The following is a 14,208-nucleotide window of genomic DNA, read 5'->3' as shown; positions in this document are numbered from 1 at the left end:
ATAAATTTGATTATCATTCTTGTCTTAGTGTATTTATATATGTTATGATATATATATTTTAAATAAAATTATAAGAATTAATTATTTTTTATAATAAAATTATAATATTATAAAATTATTATATTATATCATATTATATGTTAAAATCAACATACTTTTGTCAGATAAAAAGATAATTATGAATTAACTGTAGGGTAAGGAGGCTTTCACATGAATTTTGGTGGATAATAGTCCCCCTCCACCCACTCAAGCAAGCAACACATACAGGGTCTTTGAAAGACTAATTATGTTTTGTTATGATAATCAATGTTAATAAAAGTTGGAGTAAAATGCATTCTCGAGATGACTGACCCACCCACCACCACTTACCCACCAACCCCATTGACATGACATAAAATGGTTATCAAATATGAAGAATTGGATTTTAGTATTCTTGATATTTTCTTTTTATAAATTACAAAGATGACTCATATTCAACTAACTAAACGTGCCCAAAAGACTTAGTGGTTGGTGGACCTTTATTTATTTTATTTGTTATCAAAGCATGTTGGAAGTTTGTATTATTAACGACTTTTTAGTCGTTTATTATAACAACAATAATAATAATATATAATATTTTTTACCAAGTAAAAAGATTAGAAAATTCAGTTTAATTCTTTTGAGTTTTAGCTAACTTTTATAAAAAAGAGAAAAATATTTATGACATTGGAACTTAAAAATAAATAAGATTAATTAAAAAACAATCTAAGTATAACTTAATTTAATATTCATATTTATCTTTACTTGAATTATTACGATTACTAAAATTCATCATTTTATAATAAATATATAAGAAAATAATTATACCTATTATAGTTAAATCTAGATTCATCTGTAAATAAAAAAAACAAAATAAAAGATTCATATAAAGTTAAAAACATAAAAAACAAAAAAAAAAAACAAAAACCTATTTCTATCACATGCTTATATATAAATTTCAAAAAAGAATAAAAAAAGCAATTGAATAGTTTTTTTCTATAGAGTCCAACAAAACCAGTAAGGCGAATTAGTGTACATAATTGAGCACATAGAATAGCATATTTCTTTTATAATTCCTTAATAGAGATTAATTTCCTTGATGAGCTGCGCACTGCTCATTAACATTTTATTATCCTCAAATTTAGACCGTTTAAATTTTTAGTAGATTTAAGCTTTTTTAGGAAGTAATATTTTATATGTATATATTAAATGAGTAACAATATCTAACTCACCAAGAATTATATAAATAAAAAATTTAATCAGTCTTTTTTAGAAAAAATAATAATTCTTAAAATAACTTATGGACTAGTCATGACTTTAAAAACAGTAATATTTTATTTATTATTTTTAATATAAAATATAGTTCACACTAATTTTAAATTTTAAATTCATAAAATTTTAAATAAATTTTGAATTACTATTATAAATTTGAGTTTAAATTATTTATTAAGTTTTCAAAAATAATTTAACATCACTTAAGTACATTTTATTTAACAAATTTAAAAATTTCTAGTAAATTAAATTTCGAGTAATTTATAGAATCTCTTATGTTAATTATTATATAATTCAATAAATTTGATTATAAAATATAAATATATATAATTTTATTAGTTTTTGCGTGTAAATATCATTAATTTATATTAAAAAAATTAATTAAGGTATAAAAGGAGAAAAAAGGGGAAAAAAGAGTAGAAAAAAGAGGCTAAAGGTATCTTTTTATTTATTATAACAATTAAAAAAAATTGATTAATATGAAGAAAAAGATGAAAGATAATTAGATTTAGATCCAGAGAGAGAGAGAGGGTAGAGGAAGTGGTGGTGGTACTATAAATGAGGCAAGTCTCTCTTAACGTACTCGCGCCGTTCACTTCTTTTAGAGTGATATCTCTTCCTTTCTCATCATCAACGAACCCTTCTTCTCTTTCCTTTCTTCCCTTCTCTTTCCATTTCCCTTCTTTATCTTCAACTTCCTTTAGGTACTTTTTTCTTTTAATGTTTCACTTCATTTCTCTGATAGATCTGATTTACAATATCATTGTTACTGCGTTTTGCTTGTTTTGACTCGCCCATTTCTTTGATCTGCTCATCCTTGTTACTGGGAAGTGTCAGTGTTTCTTTTATTGACTGAACAATGGACATATGTATTTTAATGTGCTTTTTTGTTGATGTAAAATGATTAAATTACAGACTTTTATTTGTTTTTGATCTATGACGTTCAAAGATTCAACATTCTGATCTCATTTCGTTGCCTGAGTTTTGGGATTTTATATGGAAGTTATTGAATCTGGACTGTTGAGTTCCAAAATTTAGTCAGATCTGATAATTGAGAAAGATTGGCGCTTTGGATCCATATCTATACTCTCCATTAAGCTTGGATTTTTAGTTAACTGTACCCACTTCTGTTGTTTGTGGTTTACTATATAGTGAGTGAGGCTTTTGACTATGTTCTCCTTTCTTATTGAATTCTATTTGGTTCCATTGCACCTGTCATGATTCGTTACAGTGTGTTAACTGATCCTTGTATTCCCATATTGTTGTGGTGGTTTCAGTGGCCTTGTTTGCTCTTCAATTTAGCATTAGCAGTGTTTCTTTGCATTGAATATGCTGCTATACCCTTCTTCGATAATTAATTGGTTTGAACGATGCCATTCCACACATCACAATTGATTCTACAGGAATCAATCAGAGCCGTATGATTTGTGGGGCCCACAAGTGGCACCCATCAATTTATCGGTTCTAGTTAATTCCTCTAGAATTTAGTATGGTGAGTGGTGCATGCATTTTATGTTTTCTGGGTGTTTCCTGTAAACACATGTAATGGATTGTAATGAATTTCTTGCTTTCTGGTTTATGGTGAAACAGAGCAATGGCGTCCCACATTGCTGGATACCCTCGAATGGGGCCCAAGAGAGAGCTCAAGTTTGCTTTGGAATCATTCTGGGATGGAAAGAGCAGTGCTGAGGATTTGCAGAAGGTGGCGGCAGAACTCAGGGCATCCATCTGGAAACAGATGGCTGATGCTGGAACAAAGTTTATTCCAAGCAACACTTTTTCATACTATGATCAAGTTTTGGATACCACAGCAATGCTTGGTGCTGTACCTCCTAGATATGGTTGGGATGGTGGTGAGATTGGTTTTGATGTCTACTTTTCCATGGCCAGAGGTAATGCCTCTGTTCCTGCTATGGAAATGACCAAGTGGTTTGATACCAACTAGTAAGTGACTAACAATTTTGCTTCGTGGTTGGAGCTATTCTTTGTAGTTGTGTATAAAATGATTTTATTTTTTTCTTTTCTTTTTGTGCAGCCATTACATTGTCCCTGAACTTGGACCAGAAGTTAAGTTCTCCTATGCATCTCACAAAGCTGTGGACGAGTACAAGGAGGCCAAAGCTGTAAGCTTCATATCTTACTACTTGTATTTCACTTATCTTCTTTGCCATGGATTAAAGATCAGTTGTTTCATCTGTTTATTGATTTTGGAGTGTACTTGCTTCTTAATGAGCATTTAATTTGAATACTTCAAATTATGGGCATTTAAAAGAAAGTGCAAGAATGTCCTTACAAATGTGCATGAAACACACATGTGACAATGAGATTTACTATCCTGCTGCTATGAAATTTACTATAGCACCATTAATATATGAGAAGGTGCATGTGTGTCTTGTCAATTGTCTCTTGTGCATTTTAATATTTAAGGTGTGGTTTTTTGAATAACTGGTTCACCTTGAGGATTTGGTGTTCTTTATGTTCTGCTATGCAGCTTGGAGTTGAGACTGTGCCTGTCCTTGTGGGTCCTGTTTCCTATTTATTGCTGTCAAAACCAGCAAAGGGTGTGGAGAAATCCTTTTCTCTTCTTTCTTTGATCGACAGGATTCTTCCTATTTACAAGTAAGGGTTTTACGCTTTTCCTGAATTTTCTCAGGGGTGGATTTGCAAATTACTAGGTCTAAGAATAGGGTGGTGTTATTGCCACACTTTATTTTGTTAAGGCCAAACTAGAAAATTATTTTTAACATAAAAGGCCATTTTATCCATAAATAAAGCCAACAAAAACATTATTGGACACATTATTTTTCTATCATAACCAATTATAGTATTTTTCATGTTTTCTCTAATTAAAAAGATAACCTTTGAGTTTGTCCTTAAAAACTTTTTATTTCTTTAAGTTATTTTTTGATATTAAAAAATAATAACTATATTTATTTTATGCAATAAAATATCGATATGAATTTTACATTATCCTTTTAGAATATTTTAATTATCTTTTATTTTTATTTTATCTTTTCAATATAATTTATAATATGAAGTAATATTTTCAATCCACTCTATAAGCTAATGTGTTTTGATAGAAACAAAGTAATTATTCTTTTCTATTTTAATTAAAATTATTTAGAAATTTATTTTTATTTTTTGATAATAGCTATTTCAAAAGATGTCTAGAAATTATTCAAAGGATTAGCAAATAAGAAGTATGAAAATAATAATCACAGAAATAATAGAAAATTAATGAGGAAAGTTTAATACAATAAATATAAAACTAAATTTAAAAATATTTTTATATTGGTGTTTCATTGATTTTGTATGAATTGATGACTTGACTTTATTATGGAAGAAACAGTATTTTAAATCTAAATATTTTTATTTTTAGTTGGCCTTAACAAAATAGTGTATCAATAACACCACCCCTAAGAATAAACCTTTAGAAGCATATACCTTTGTTGATATGGCATGTTCCTTCTATTTCCATATTGACATTTGTGCAATTGATTTGTTTCTTTCAGGGAAGTTATAGCTGAATTGAAGGCAGCTGGTGCCCGCTGGATTCAGTTTGACGAGCCCAAGCTTGTGATGGATCTTGATTCTCATGAATTGCAAGCATTTACTAATGCATACTCAGAGCTGGAGGCATCTTTATCTGGAGTGCATGTTGTGGTTGAGACATACTTTGCTGATCTTCCAGCTGAGGCATACAAAACCCTCACATCTTTGAAGGGTGTTACTGGATTTGGGTTTGACCTAGTTCGTGGAACTAAGACTCTTGATTTGATCAAGGGTGGATTCCCTACAGGAAAATTCCTCTTTGCTGGAGTAGTTGATGGAAGAAACATCTGGGCTAATGATCTCGCTTCTTCCCTTGATACACTGCATGCACTTGAGTCTGCTGTTGGCAAAGGTATAAATTTTCTTAGTGCAATGTTTCATTTTGGATATGCAGTTTAGTGATGTTATATATCTTATGTTTCTCCGCAGACAAGGTTGTGGTCTCTACTTCCTGCTCTCTTCTACACACTGCAGTTGATCTAGCTAATGAGCCCAAGTTGGATAAGGAGATCAAATCGTGGCTTGCATTTGCTGCACAGAAAGTACTTGAAGTAAATGCCTTGGCCAAGGCACTTGCTGGAAACAGGGATGAGGTATTTGCTTGGGTTAACTGAACTTATTCTTGTTCATCAAGTGGTTTATCATCAGTAATTAGAAATTTCTTAAATAAAATTTCTTAGACGACTAATTAAATCAGTTTTATTCTTCTCTGCATTTTTCTTGTACATGTAGGCCTTCTTCTCTTCCAATGCATTAGCTCACGCTTCAAGAAAATCCTCCCCAAGAGTGACAAATGAGGCTGTTCAGCAGGCTGTAAGTCATCTCTGTGAAATTGTATCTAGTCTTATGAGTGACTTATTGTGTTTTTTTAATTTGTACTCACTCTGGATTATTGCTCCTTCTTGCTCAGGCTGCTGCATTAAAGGGTTCTGACCATCGGCGAGCCACAAATGTGAGTGCTAGGCTTGATGCTCAGCAGAAGAAGTTGAACCTTCCAATTCTTCCCACAACCACAATTGGGTCTTTCCCTCAGACTCTTGATCTTAGGAGAGTGCGTCGTGAATACAAGGCTAAGAAGTGAGATTATAGTTAGTGCTCAGATTGTGAAATCAAGTTTAAGTTATGTTTAGCTCACTGAGTATGTTTCTTTTTTCTGTTTTTTCCATTTAAACACCAAAATACAGGATCTCCGAGGATGATTATGTCAAAGCCATCAAAGAGGAAATTAGCAAAGTTGTGAAGATCCAGGAAGAGCTTGACATTGATGTTCTAGTGCATGGTGAACCAGAAGTATGCTATCCCCCTGAAGAAAATAGCTCGTTTCCTTTTATTTTTTACTTTCACACTTGCCAAATTTTATTGGTTGTCAATATTGCATTGCTATGCAGAGGAATGATATGGTTGAGTACTTTGGTGAGCAATTATCTGGTTTTGCCTTCACTGCAAATGGATGGGTGCAGTCATACGGTTCTCGTTGTGTCAAGCCTCCTATCATCTATGGTGATGTAAGTCGCCCCAAGGCCATGACTGTCTTCTGGTCATCAATGGCTCAAAGCATGACTAGCCGACCCATGAAGGGAATGCTTACTGGCCCCGTTACCATTCTCAACTGGTCCTTCGTTAGAAATGACCAACCCAGGTGAGAAAGAAAATGCAACTGATATCACAATACTCATTGCTGACTTTATATAGTTTCTGACATTTCTTTGTGTTATTTAAAGACACGAGACATGCTATCAAATTGCTTTGGCCATCAAGGATGAGGTTGAAGATCTTGAGAAGGCTGGGATCACCGTAATCCAGATTGATGAGGCTGCATTGAGAGAGGGTTTGCCCCTTAGAAAGTCAGAACATGCTTTCTATTTGGACTGGGCTGTTCACTCTTTCAGGATTACTAACTGTGGAGTCGAAGATACAACCCAGGTTCGTCCATCTTTCCTTCTAACTCTTTGTCCTTGAGTAGAAAATCACGTCATGTCTTGTTTGAAATAATTTTTCTTAGAAATACGTGATAAGGGAAAATATCTGCATGATCCATTGACTTTGGTGTCAATTGGTTCATCTTTTTGTGTTTGGTGTGTGGGAGTAGTGGAACTATTTGTCTTGTGGCATTTTGTGGCTGGATGTATACTGAATAATTACACTCAACGTCATGCATGATATTAAACTTGTTGATGTCTTGGACAGATTCACACCCACATGTGCTACTCAAATTTCAATGACATCATCCACTCAATTATTAACATGGATGCTGATGTGATTACCATTGAGAACTCGAGATCAGACGAGAAGCTTCTTTCAGTCTTCCGTGAGGGAGTGAAATATGGTGCAGGCATTGGCCCCGGTGTCTATGACATCCACTCACCCAGGATCCCATCTACAGAAGAAATCGCTGATCGCATCAATAAGATGCTTGCAGTCCTGGAAAGCAACATCCTCTGGGTGAACCCTGATTGTGGTCTGAAGACCCGTAAATACTCTGAAGTGAAACCGGCACTGAGCAACATGGTAGCTGCTACCAAAATTCTCCGCACTCAGCTTGCAAGTGCCAAGTGAGCCAATATGAGTGTTCCAAAGATCACATAAATTGAGAAGGGGATATTATGTATTAAAGCTCGAACAATAAGAGGGCCTTTTGTGAGATGAGTAATGTTGTTATTTTTTTTTTTCTTTTTAGTAGGGAGTGATTATATTATGTATCTGGATCTGCTGCTGTATGCGGATTTTGCCCTTCAATTTTATGCTCTTGAAGCCATTTTATGTTCTTCATTCATATCCTATTGTGCTTCTAATGGAAAATCTCTTGAAGAATTGAATGCTAATGCTCGTTTGATTAACTTGTTTTAGGCGAAGAAAAAGAATAATAATAATAATAATAATAAAGAGAAAAAGAGAAAGTAGATTTGGACATCTCTAAAAAGATAGAGATGCTACAAGTCTCTGAATTCATTTAGCGTTCCCTATTAATCTTTGACCATTTCCTCTCCTTGCCTTCTTCTTTTGCCTCTTCCTCTTTCTATTCACTTTTCTCTTGAATTTCTTTCTTCCTCTCTCTAAGCATCAATGGAGCAGGAAATTAATGAGCTCCTTAATAATACTAGGGATATGGATTGTGAAGAACATTCCCTTCAGCTCTTTACTAAACCTAAAGTAGGAGCGGAGTTAAATAAACTCAAGTTGGTAGGTAACCTCCTTTTGGATAAGGAAATGTTGCCTTGGAATCTCAAATGAATCCTCCAAAGTTCTAGGCCAATTCGTAGAATGTCCAAATACCTTTTTGTTCCTTTTTGGAAAGATTCTAGGTCGGTTTATAGAATGTCCAAAACCTTTTTGTTTTCTCTTTCCAAGAGATTCTTGATAAAATTAGGATGATAGTGTAAGAGTCTTGGTGTGTTAATACTATCTTACTTATGCTCAAAGAGTGGGATCCTGATGGTCATCTGCTTTGCTCCCATTCATGGGTTAACTCCCTATTCTGTGTGGTTGTCGTTGAGGCTGCGGTTGCTACTGACCAATGCTAATGCTAAGGACCTAGTTATAAGGGGAACGCCTCGGAATTTTTGGGAATTCGATGAATTCATGCTATACCAGGCTAAGAGGGAGACTGCCCTTGCCACCAACAAAGCTATGAGTGGTCTGAGCCCCCGGCTTGACAAAATGCAAGGTATGTTGGAATTCAAAGGTTTGGACCTAATCTATGATTTTGAAGAGCTTGATGAGAGAAGATAAGCTGCCTATGAAGCTCAAAATGCCCAAGATGAACAAGTTCAACGGGACTGGTGACTCAATGGTTCATCTAAAGTAGTATGTAACTATCATGGGAACTACTCAGCTGAACATGACCTAGATTGTCAAGCTGTTTGTGTTGTCACTTAAAGGATCCGTCGTCAAATGGTACTATGATCTGGAAAAATTCGCCAAAGCTGAATGCATGATTTATGTAATTCTTTTATCAAGCAGTATGACTATAACACTCATTTCGAAGTATCAATCAGGGATCTTGAATCCATTAAAGAGAAGCCAAATGAGTCTTTCTCTGATTTCCTAATCATATGAGGAATAAGGCGAGAGTGATGAAGAACAAGCTCTCTAAAAAGGACCAAGTTCGTATGGTGGTCCAAAACGTTCTTCCATGATGGGTTAAAAGGTTGCAGATGATGAATCCTAAAACCTTTATGGATCCATACGATGATAGGCTATAGGTTAAGGAGATACAGAATGATAAAAGACAAACCGTGAGAACTGGTAAAGAGCAAACTACCATGTTGGAGGGAGTAGGACACTGGATGTAAGTGCAGTGCAATAACTAAGGAAGTTCTCCAACTTCAAGCAACCTCTCTCTAAGATTTTTGAGAGATTAGTTCAGAATGACATGTTCCAACCTACCACCGTAATGAACCCACCGAAGCCAAACACACCACGGACATAAACCCAACCCTACTGTAAATTCCACCAAGCACCCCTAACAACTGCATTTGGCTAAAACACGAAATCTAGGACCTTATTGATGCCAGAAAGCTTACTGACCCTGACCAACCTAACACTAGAAGAAACCCCTTGCCAAACTACAATAACACACCACCCACAAACCAAGTGTCCTTGATCAACCCTGATTTCAAGGAAGAGGAGATTATGAAATTTTTCGTAGACCTACCCTAACCTGAGCTAGAAGCCATACCAGATAGCCCATAAAGAACCTTCATCGAGCTGGGGGCACAACTATCCATGGTGTTCTGACACTTAAAATGGAGTGGGAATCTTAAGCTCCAATCGCTAAAAAATAGTCCTAAGCCTCACAATGCTCAGTATTATGAGTATTATTAATCCTTCGGGCATATGACGGACCACTGCAACTATCTCAGGCACAAGGTGCAAGACTTAATCGACTCTAGAGAACAGGAGGTTAAGTAATTTCCTTAGTATGAGTGTGAAACCTGCTTGGGCAGCCCCCGAAAAAATAGGACTTCAAGGTCCGATATTCGAGGCCACCCTCAGCCGATATTCGAATTAAGGATATTGTGCCAAGTGGTTGGAAATCATATGACAATCAAGCCACTTGTGAGCCTTGTCTTCTGGAGGTTTAGAAAGAAGGAGAAAAAAAGTTAGTCATGGCTATCGATATCTGGTATAGCTCCAAGGATGAATGTGAAGTCCAAGACGCTGAGGCCAAGGACATCTGAGCAGACAATGATTCCAAAATTGAGCTAACGGGTAAGGGTAAGGAAGTCGGGGTACAAGAGCTGAAGCAAGAGAAGTAAGCACCTGAAGACAAGGATGTCATATTGCTAAAAGGTTAGAGGAAGGAAAAAAAGACAGCCGACGTTAGGGAATTGTTGATGCATTCATCGGACCACAGAAGGGCCCTGATTTAAACCTTATTTGGTATAAGTGTTAGCACAATAGCTACTCTGAGAAAATGATCAAAACGGTAACTAACAAGACCATTGGGATGATCACCTTCTTAGATGAAGGCCTACCGCTTGAGGGAAGAGACCACAATAAGGCCTTGTACATAGCAGTAGAGTAAAAGGGAAGAGAACCCTATGTGTGATGGTAGATGACGGGTCAGCTATCAACGTGTGTCCTTCTCACATACTCCCTAAATTGGAGATGACTATAAAGGACCTAAAACCATCAGACATGGTTATAAGGGCCTATGATGAGGCGAAAAGAGATGTGGAAAGGACCTTTTCAACACTGGTTAAGATGGATCCTATTGAATCTTAGGTAGTAGATTTCACCGTTCTGGACATCCCTGTAACTTTTGCACTGTTATTAGGAAGGCCATGGTTCCATACCCTAGGAGGAGTCCCTTCTACGGTATATCAGAGAGTGAAATTCCCGCATGAAGGTGAGATTGTCACCATCAACGTCGAAGGTAGTAAGGTTGTCTCAGCAATCCAAAAAGCTGTGAAAGAGATAGATGCCCCTATTGGATCTAGGGCTGAGCACGGATCGGTCCAATTCGGTTATTTATAAATCACCAGTACCATACCAAACCTCGGTTATTTTAAAATTGAAGGTACCAGTACCGTACCAAACATAAAAGGATTCAATACCGTATTGTACCAATTTTACGGTTCAATACAGTTCGGTTCGGTGCTATTTTCGGTTCTAAAAAATTTAAAAAATACAACTTTAATCTCATCTTTAATCAAATACATTTAGAGAAAATATGATTACCAACCTAAAAAAAGTAGCATGAAAATCTGAATTAAAATTGCAATCACATTCTTGAACAACCTGTTTCGCAATTCAATCACTTACAAATACAATAATTCATTCAATATTCAAATACAAACCATTAAAATATATATTACTGCTAGCATAAAAATATTTTATAGATGGCAATCATTAAAATAAATAAATTTACAAACTTTATGTAGCACTAAAATACATGTCCAAAATTAGCAAAGGAATGTTATTACCTCCTCTCAAAATTAACACTCCACATTTAATCTTGGCATAAGGGACTTATCAATCTCAGGATCTTGAATAATTTCTACAATAAAAGTAAAAAATTACGTCAATAAGACTTAACAGCATCAACAATAAACAAACATATGTAAGAAGTAAAGAAATGTTACCTGACTCTATGCTTTCAATATCCTCTATTGATTCTTCTAGTTGGATAGGTTTATTTGAACTTATAAGCCAATCTTGACAACAAATGAGGACTTCCGTTGTTGTAGGAAGTAAAGAACTTGTATATTGTTAAAAGATGTTTTGACAATTTTTCTCAAGTTTTGTTTGATCATTTTCAAAAAAAACTAAATTTATAAATATAATTTAATATTTTTTATATTTTAATATTAATTTATAATATTTTAAAAGTTAATAAATTAATTATTTCTAAATATTTAATTTTTAAGTTTTATTAGTATAATAATATAAAAATTATTTTTAAAATATTTATTTCTTAATTTTAATATTTATATAAATTAATACTTTTAGTATAATTAATATTATTATTCTTAAAATAAAAATATTATATAATTAAAAATTAATTTATTAATAAATATAGTGTAAATAATATTATATTTATATAATAATATCTTTTATAATTTTTACTAATTTATATAACTTTTTATTAAATTAAGTAATTTTTAATTAACTTGTCAAAAATTTCTAGATAGTAAATAAATTTTAAATCTAGTATTATAGTATGTATACTAGATTACTAGTATCAATATACTATGTGACATATTAATATATATAATTTATATTTTTATAGAGTATAAAGTATATTATAATATTATAGTTATTTTTAATATGTATTATTTTTGTATTTTGATAACAATTGCTTGAATTATATAAATGATAAATATAAAATAATTTTTTATAGAGTATATGTATTATTTTTTTAATATATGTATTATTTATATAATATAAATAATTATTTATAAATATATGTAAAAATTCGGTTCTACGGTTTGGTCCGGGATCGGTACAAGACGGATCGGTTCGTACGATGCAGTTTTTACTAAAGAACCGGTACCATACCGTAATAGTAACAAAATTCGGATCGGTTCAATTCGGTTATAAAAACTTTTGGTTTTTTCGGTTCTGGTACTTTTCGGTACGGTTATTCGGTTCGGACGGGAATCACCGAGATCCATGCTCAGTCCTAATTGGATCCCAAGTGGCGATTCTTTATAAGGAATACATGGATTCTAAAGTAGCCAGCTTGTTCAAGAGAATGAACTTCATGCCTAGAATGGGGCTGGAAAAGAATCAGTAGAGTATTGCAAAGCTGCCAGACTTCAAAGGTCAGATGACTCGACGAGGTTTGGGATATTCTAAAGAAAAAAATGAGGGCAAATTGAAGGGCAAGATTTTAAAAGACGTGTTCGTCCAAGAGTACAAGCCTTACTCTAGGAAGCCCGAACCTATTAGTGTAGTTGGGACTGAGGTAACAGAGTTCAAGATTTTTAAGAACCTAATTGTCGATAGGATGGTCGAGCTAAGTATCAAGGAAGTCCGAGAGAAGGTCACCATTAAGATAAAAGAACTAAAGCTAGAAGAGTTTGCCTCTCAACTAGAGAAGATAAGCTAATAGGAACTGGCTGCTCTTATAAAAAAATAATATCATTGATGCTTCTTATGATGATGATGTAATAAAGTCTGACAATTATGAGGATGATGTTTCTTTTCTCTTTAAAATCAATGACATAAATAATTTTGCTTAATTGTGTGATGTCTTTTTTGATGCTAGTGTGCATTTTGATAACCATAATATGTGCATATTTGACATCAATTCCATACAAATTGATTCATTTAATTTAGGCACATATGCAAATCCAAGAAACATTTTGATAGCTCATGATATAACTCTTGAAGGGAGGAAATAATTTGAGAAAATAATAGAAAAAAGAAAAGCAGTATTTGTTTGGTCCTATGACAACATGCTAGGTCTAAACAGAAAAATAACAGAGCACCATATCCTAACTCATATGCATATCAAGCCGGTCAAGTAGAAGATGAGAAAATTAAGGCTAGAATAGCAGAGAAAATACGAGAAGAGGTTGCCAAGTAGGTTAAGGCCAATTTTTCTCGAGGTGGTTGACTACCCCAAATGGTTGGAAAATATTGTTCCAGTCCTAAAGAAGGATGGTAAGGTCTGAATTTGCATAGATTATCGGGACTTGAATAAGGCATGCCTAAAGGACAAGTTTTCTCTTCACCATATAGATGTAATAGTCGAAAGTACTGCTTCGAATGCGATGTACTCCTTTATAGACGGGTTCTTTATGTACAATCAGATCATGATGACAATAGTGGACAAGCTGAAGACATCATTCATCACTGAGTGGGGAATGTACTGCTATAAGGTTATGCCTTTTAGACTAAAGAATGTGGGGGCAACTTATTAGATAGTAACCACTATCTTGTTTCACGACATGATGCACAAGGAGGTTGAGATGTACGTTGATGACATGATGGTAAAGTCTGAAACAAGGGAAGCACACTTTCAAGCTCTTGATAAGTTCTTAAGATAAATGGAATGTAGAACTTGAGACTTAACCAAAAGAAGAGCACATTTAGGGTTACATCAAGGAAGCTGTTAGGGCACATAGTAAGTCAGCGAGCCATAGAGATCGATCTAGACAAGGTCAAGGCTATTCAAGAGATGTTGATGCCAAAGATAGAGAAAGAAGTCAAAGGTTTCCTAGGATGATTACAATATATCAATAGGTTCATTTCCAAGCTCATAATAGTCTATGCTCTTATCTTTAAGCTTTTAAGAAAACATCAGTTCGTTGTGTAAGATAAACACTGTTAGAGGACCTTTAATAGAATCAAAGAGTGCCTAATGAAGCTGTCGGTACTCAAGCCACTAAGGATGACAAGCTGTTGATCCTATAA

General features: G+C 34.1%; 1 protein-coding gene across 1 annotated transcript; it reads left to right on the top strand.

Moving 5' to 3' along the window:
• The first annotated feature begins 1,801 nt into the window (after positions 1-1,801).
• Positions 1,802-7,615, top strand: LOC8286584 (5-methyltetrahydropteroyltriglutamate--homocysteine methyltransferase). The gene is made up of 12 exons (XM_002515806.4): positions 1,802-1,994; positions 2,881-3,234; positions 3,326-3,413; positions 3,782-3,909; positions 4,803-5,194; positions 5,272-5,435; positions 5,575-5,655; positions 5,753-5,919; positions 6,027-6,132; positions 6,231-6,481; positions 6,564-6,765; positions 7,030-7,615. Exons 1-12 carry the CDS (start codon positions 1,849-1,851, stop codon positions 7,396-7,398), a joined length of 2,448 nt encoding a protein of 815 aa, XP_002515852.1. The 5' UTR covers positions 1,802-1,848; the 3' UTR covers positions 7,399-7,615.
• Positions 7,616-14,208: the final 6,593 nt, after the last annotated feature.

Source organism: Ricinus communis, chromosome 8, assembly GCF_019578655.1.
Source record: "Ricinus communis isolate WT05 ecotype wild-type chromosome 8, ASM1957865v1, whole genome shotgun sequence".
Classification (NCBI taxonomy): Eukaryota; Viridiplantae; Streptophyta; class Magnoliopsida; order Malpighiales; family Euphorbiaceae; genus Ricinus; species Ricinus communis.
This window is presented reverse-complemented; position numbering and strand designations above follow the sequence as displayed.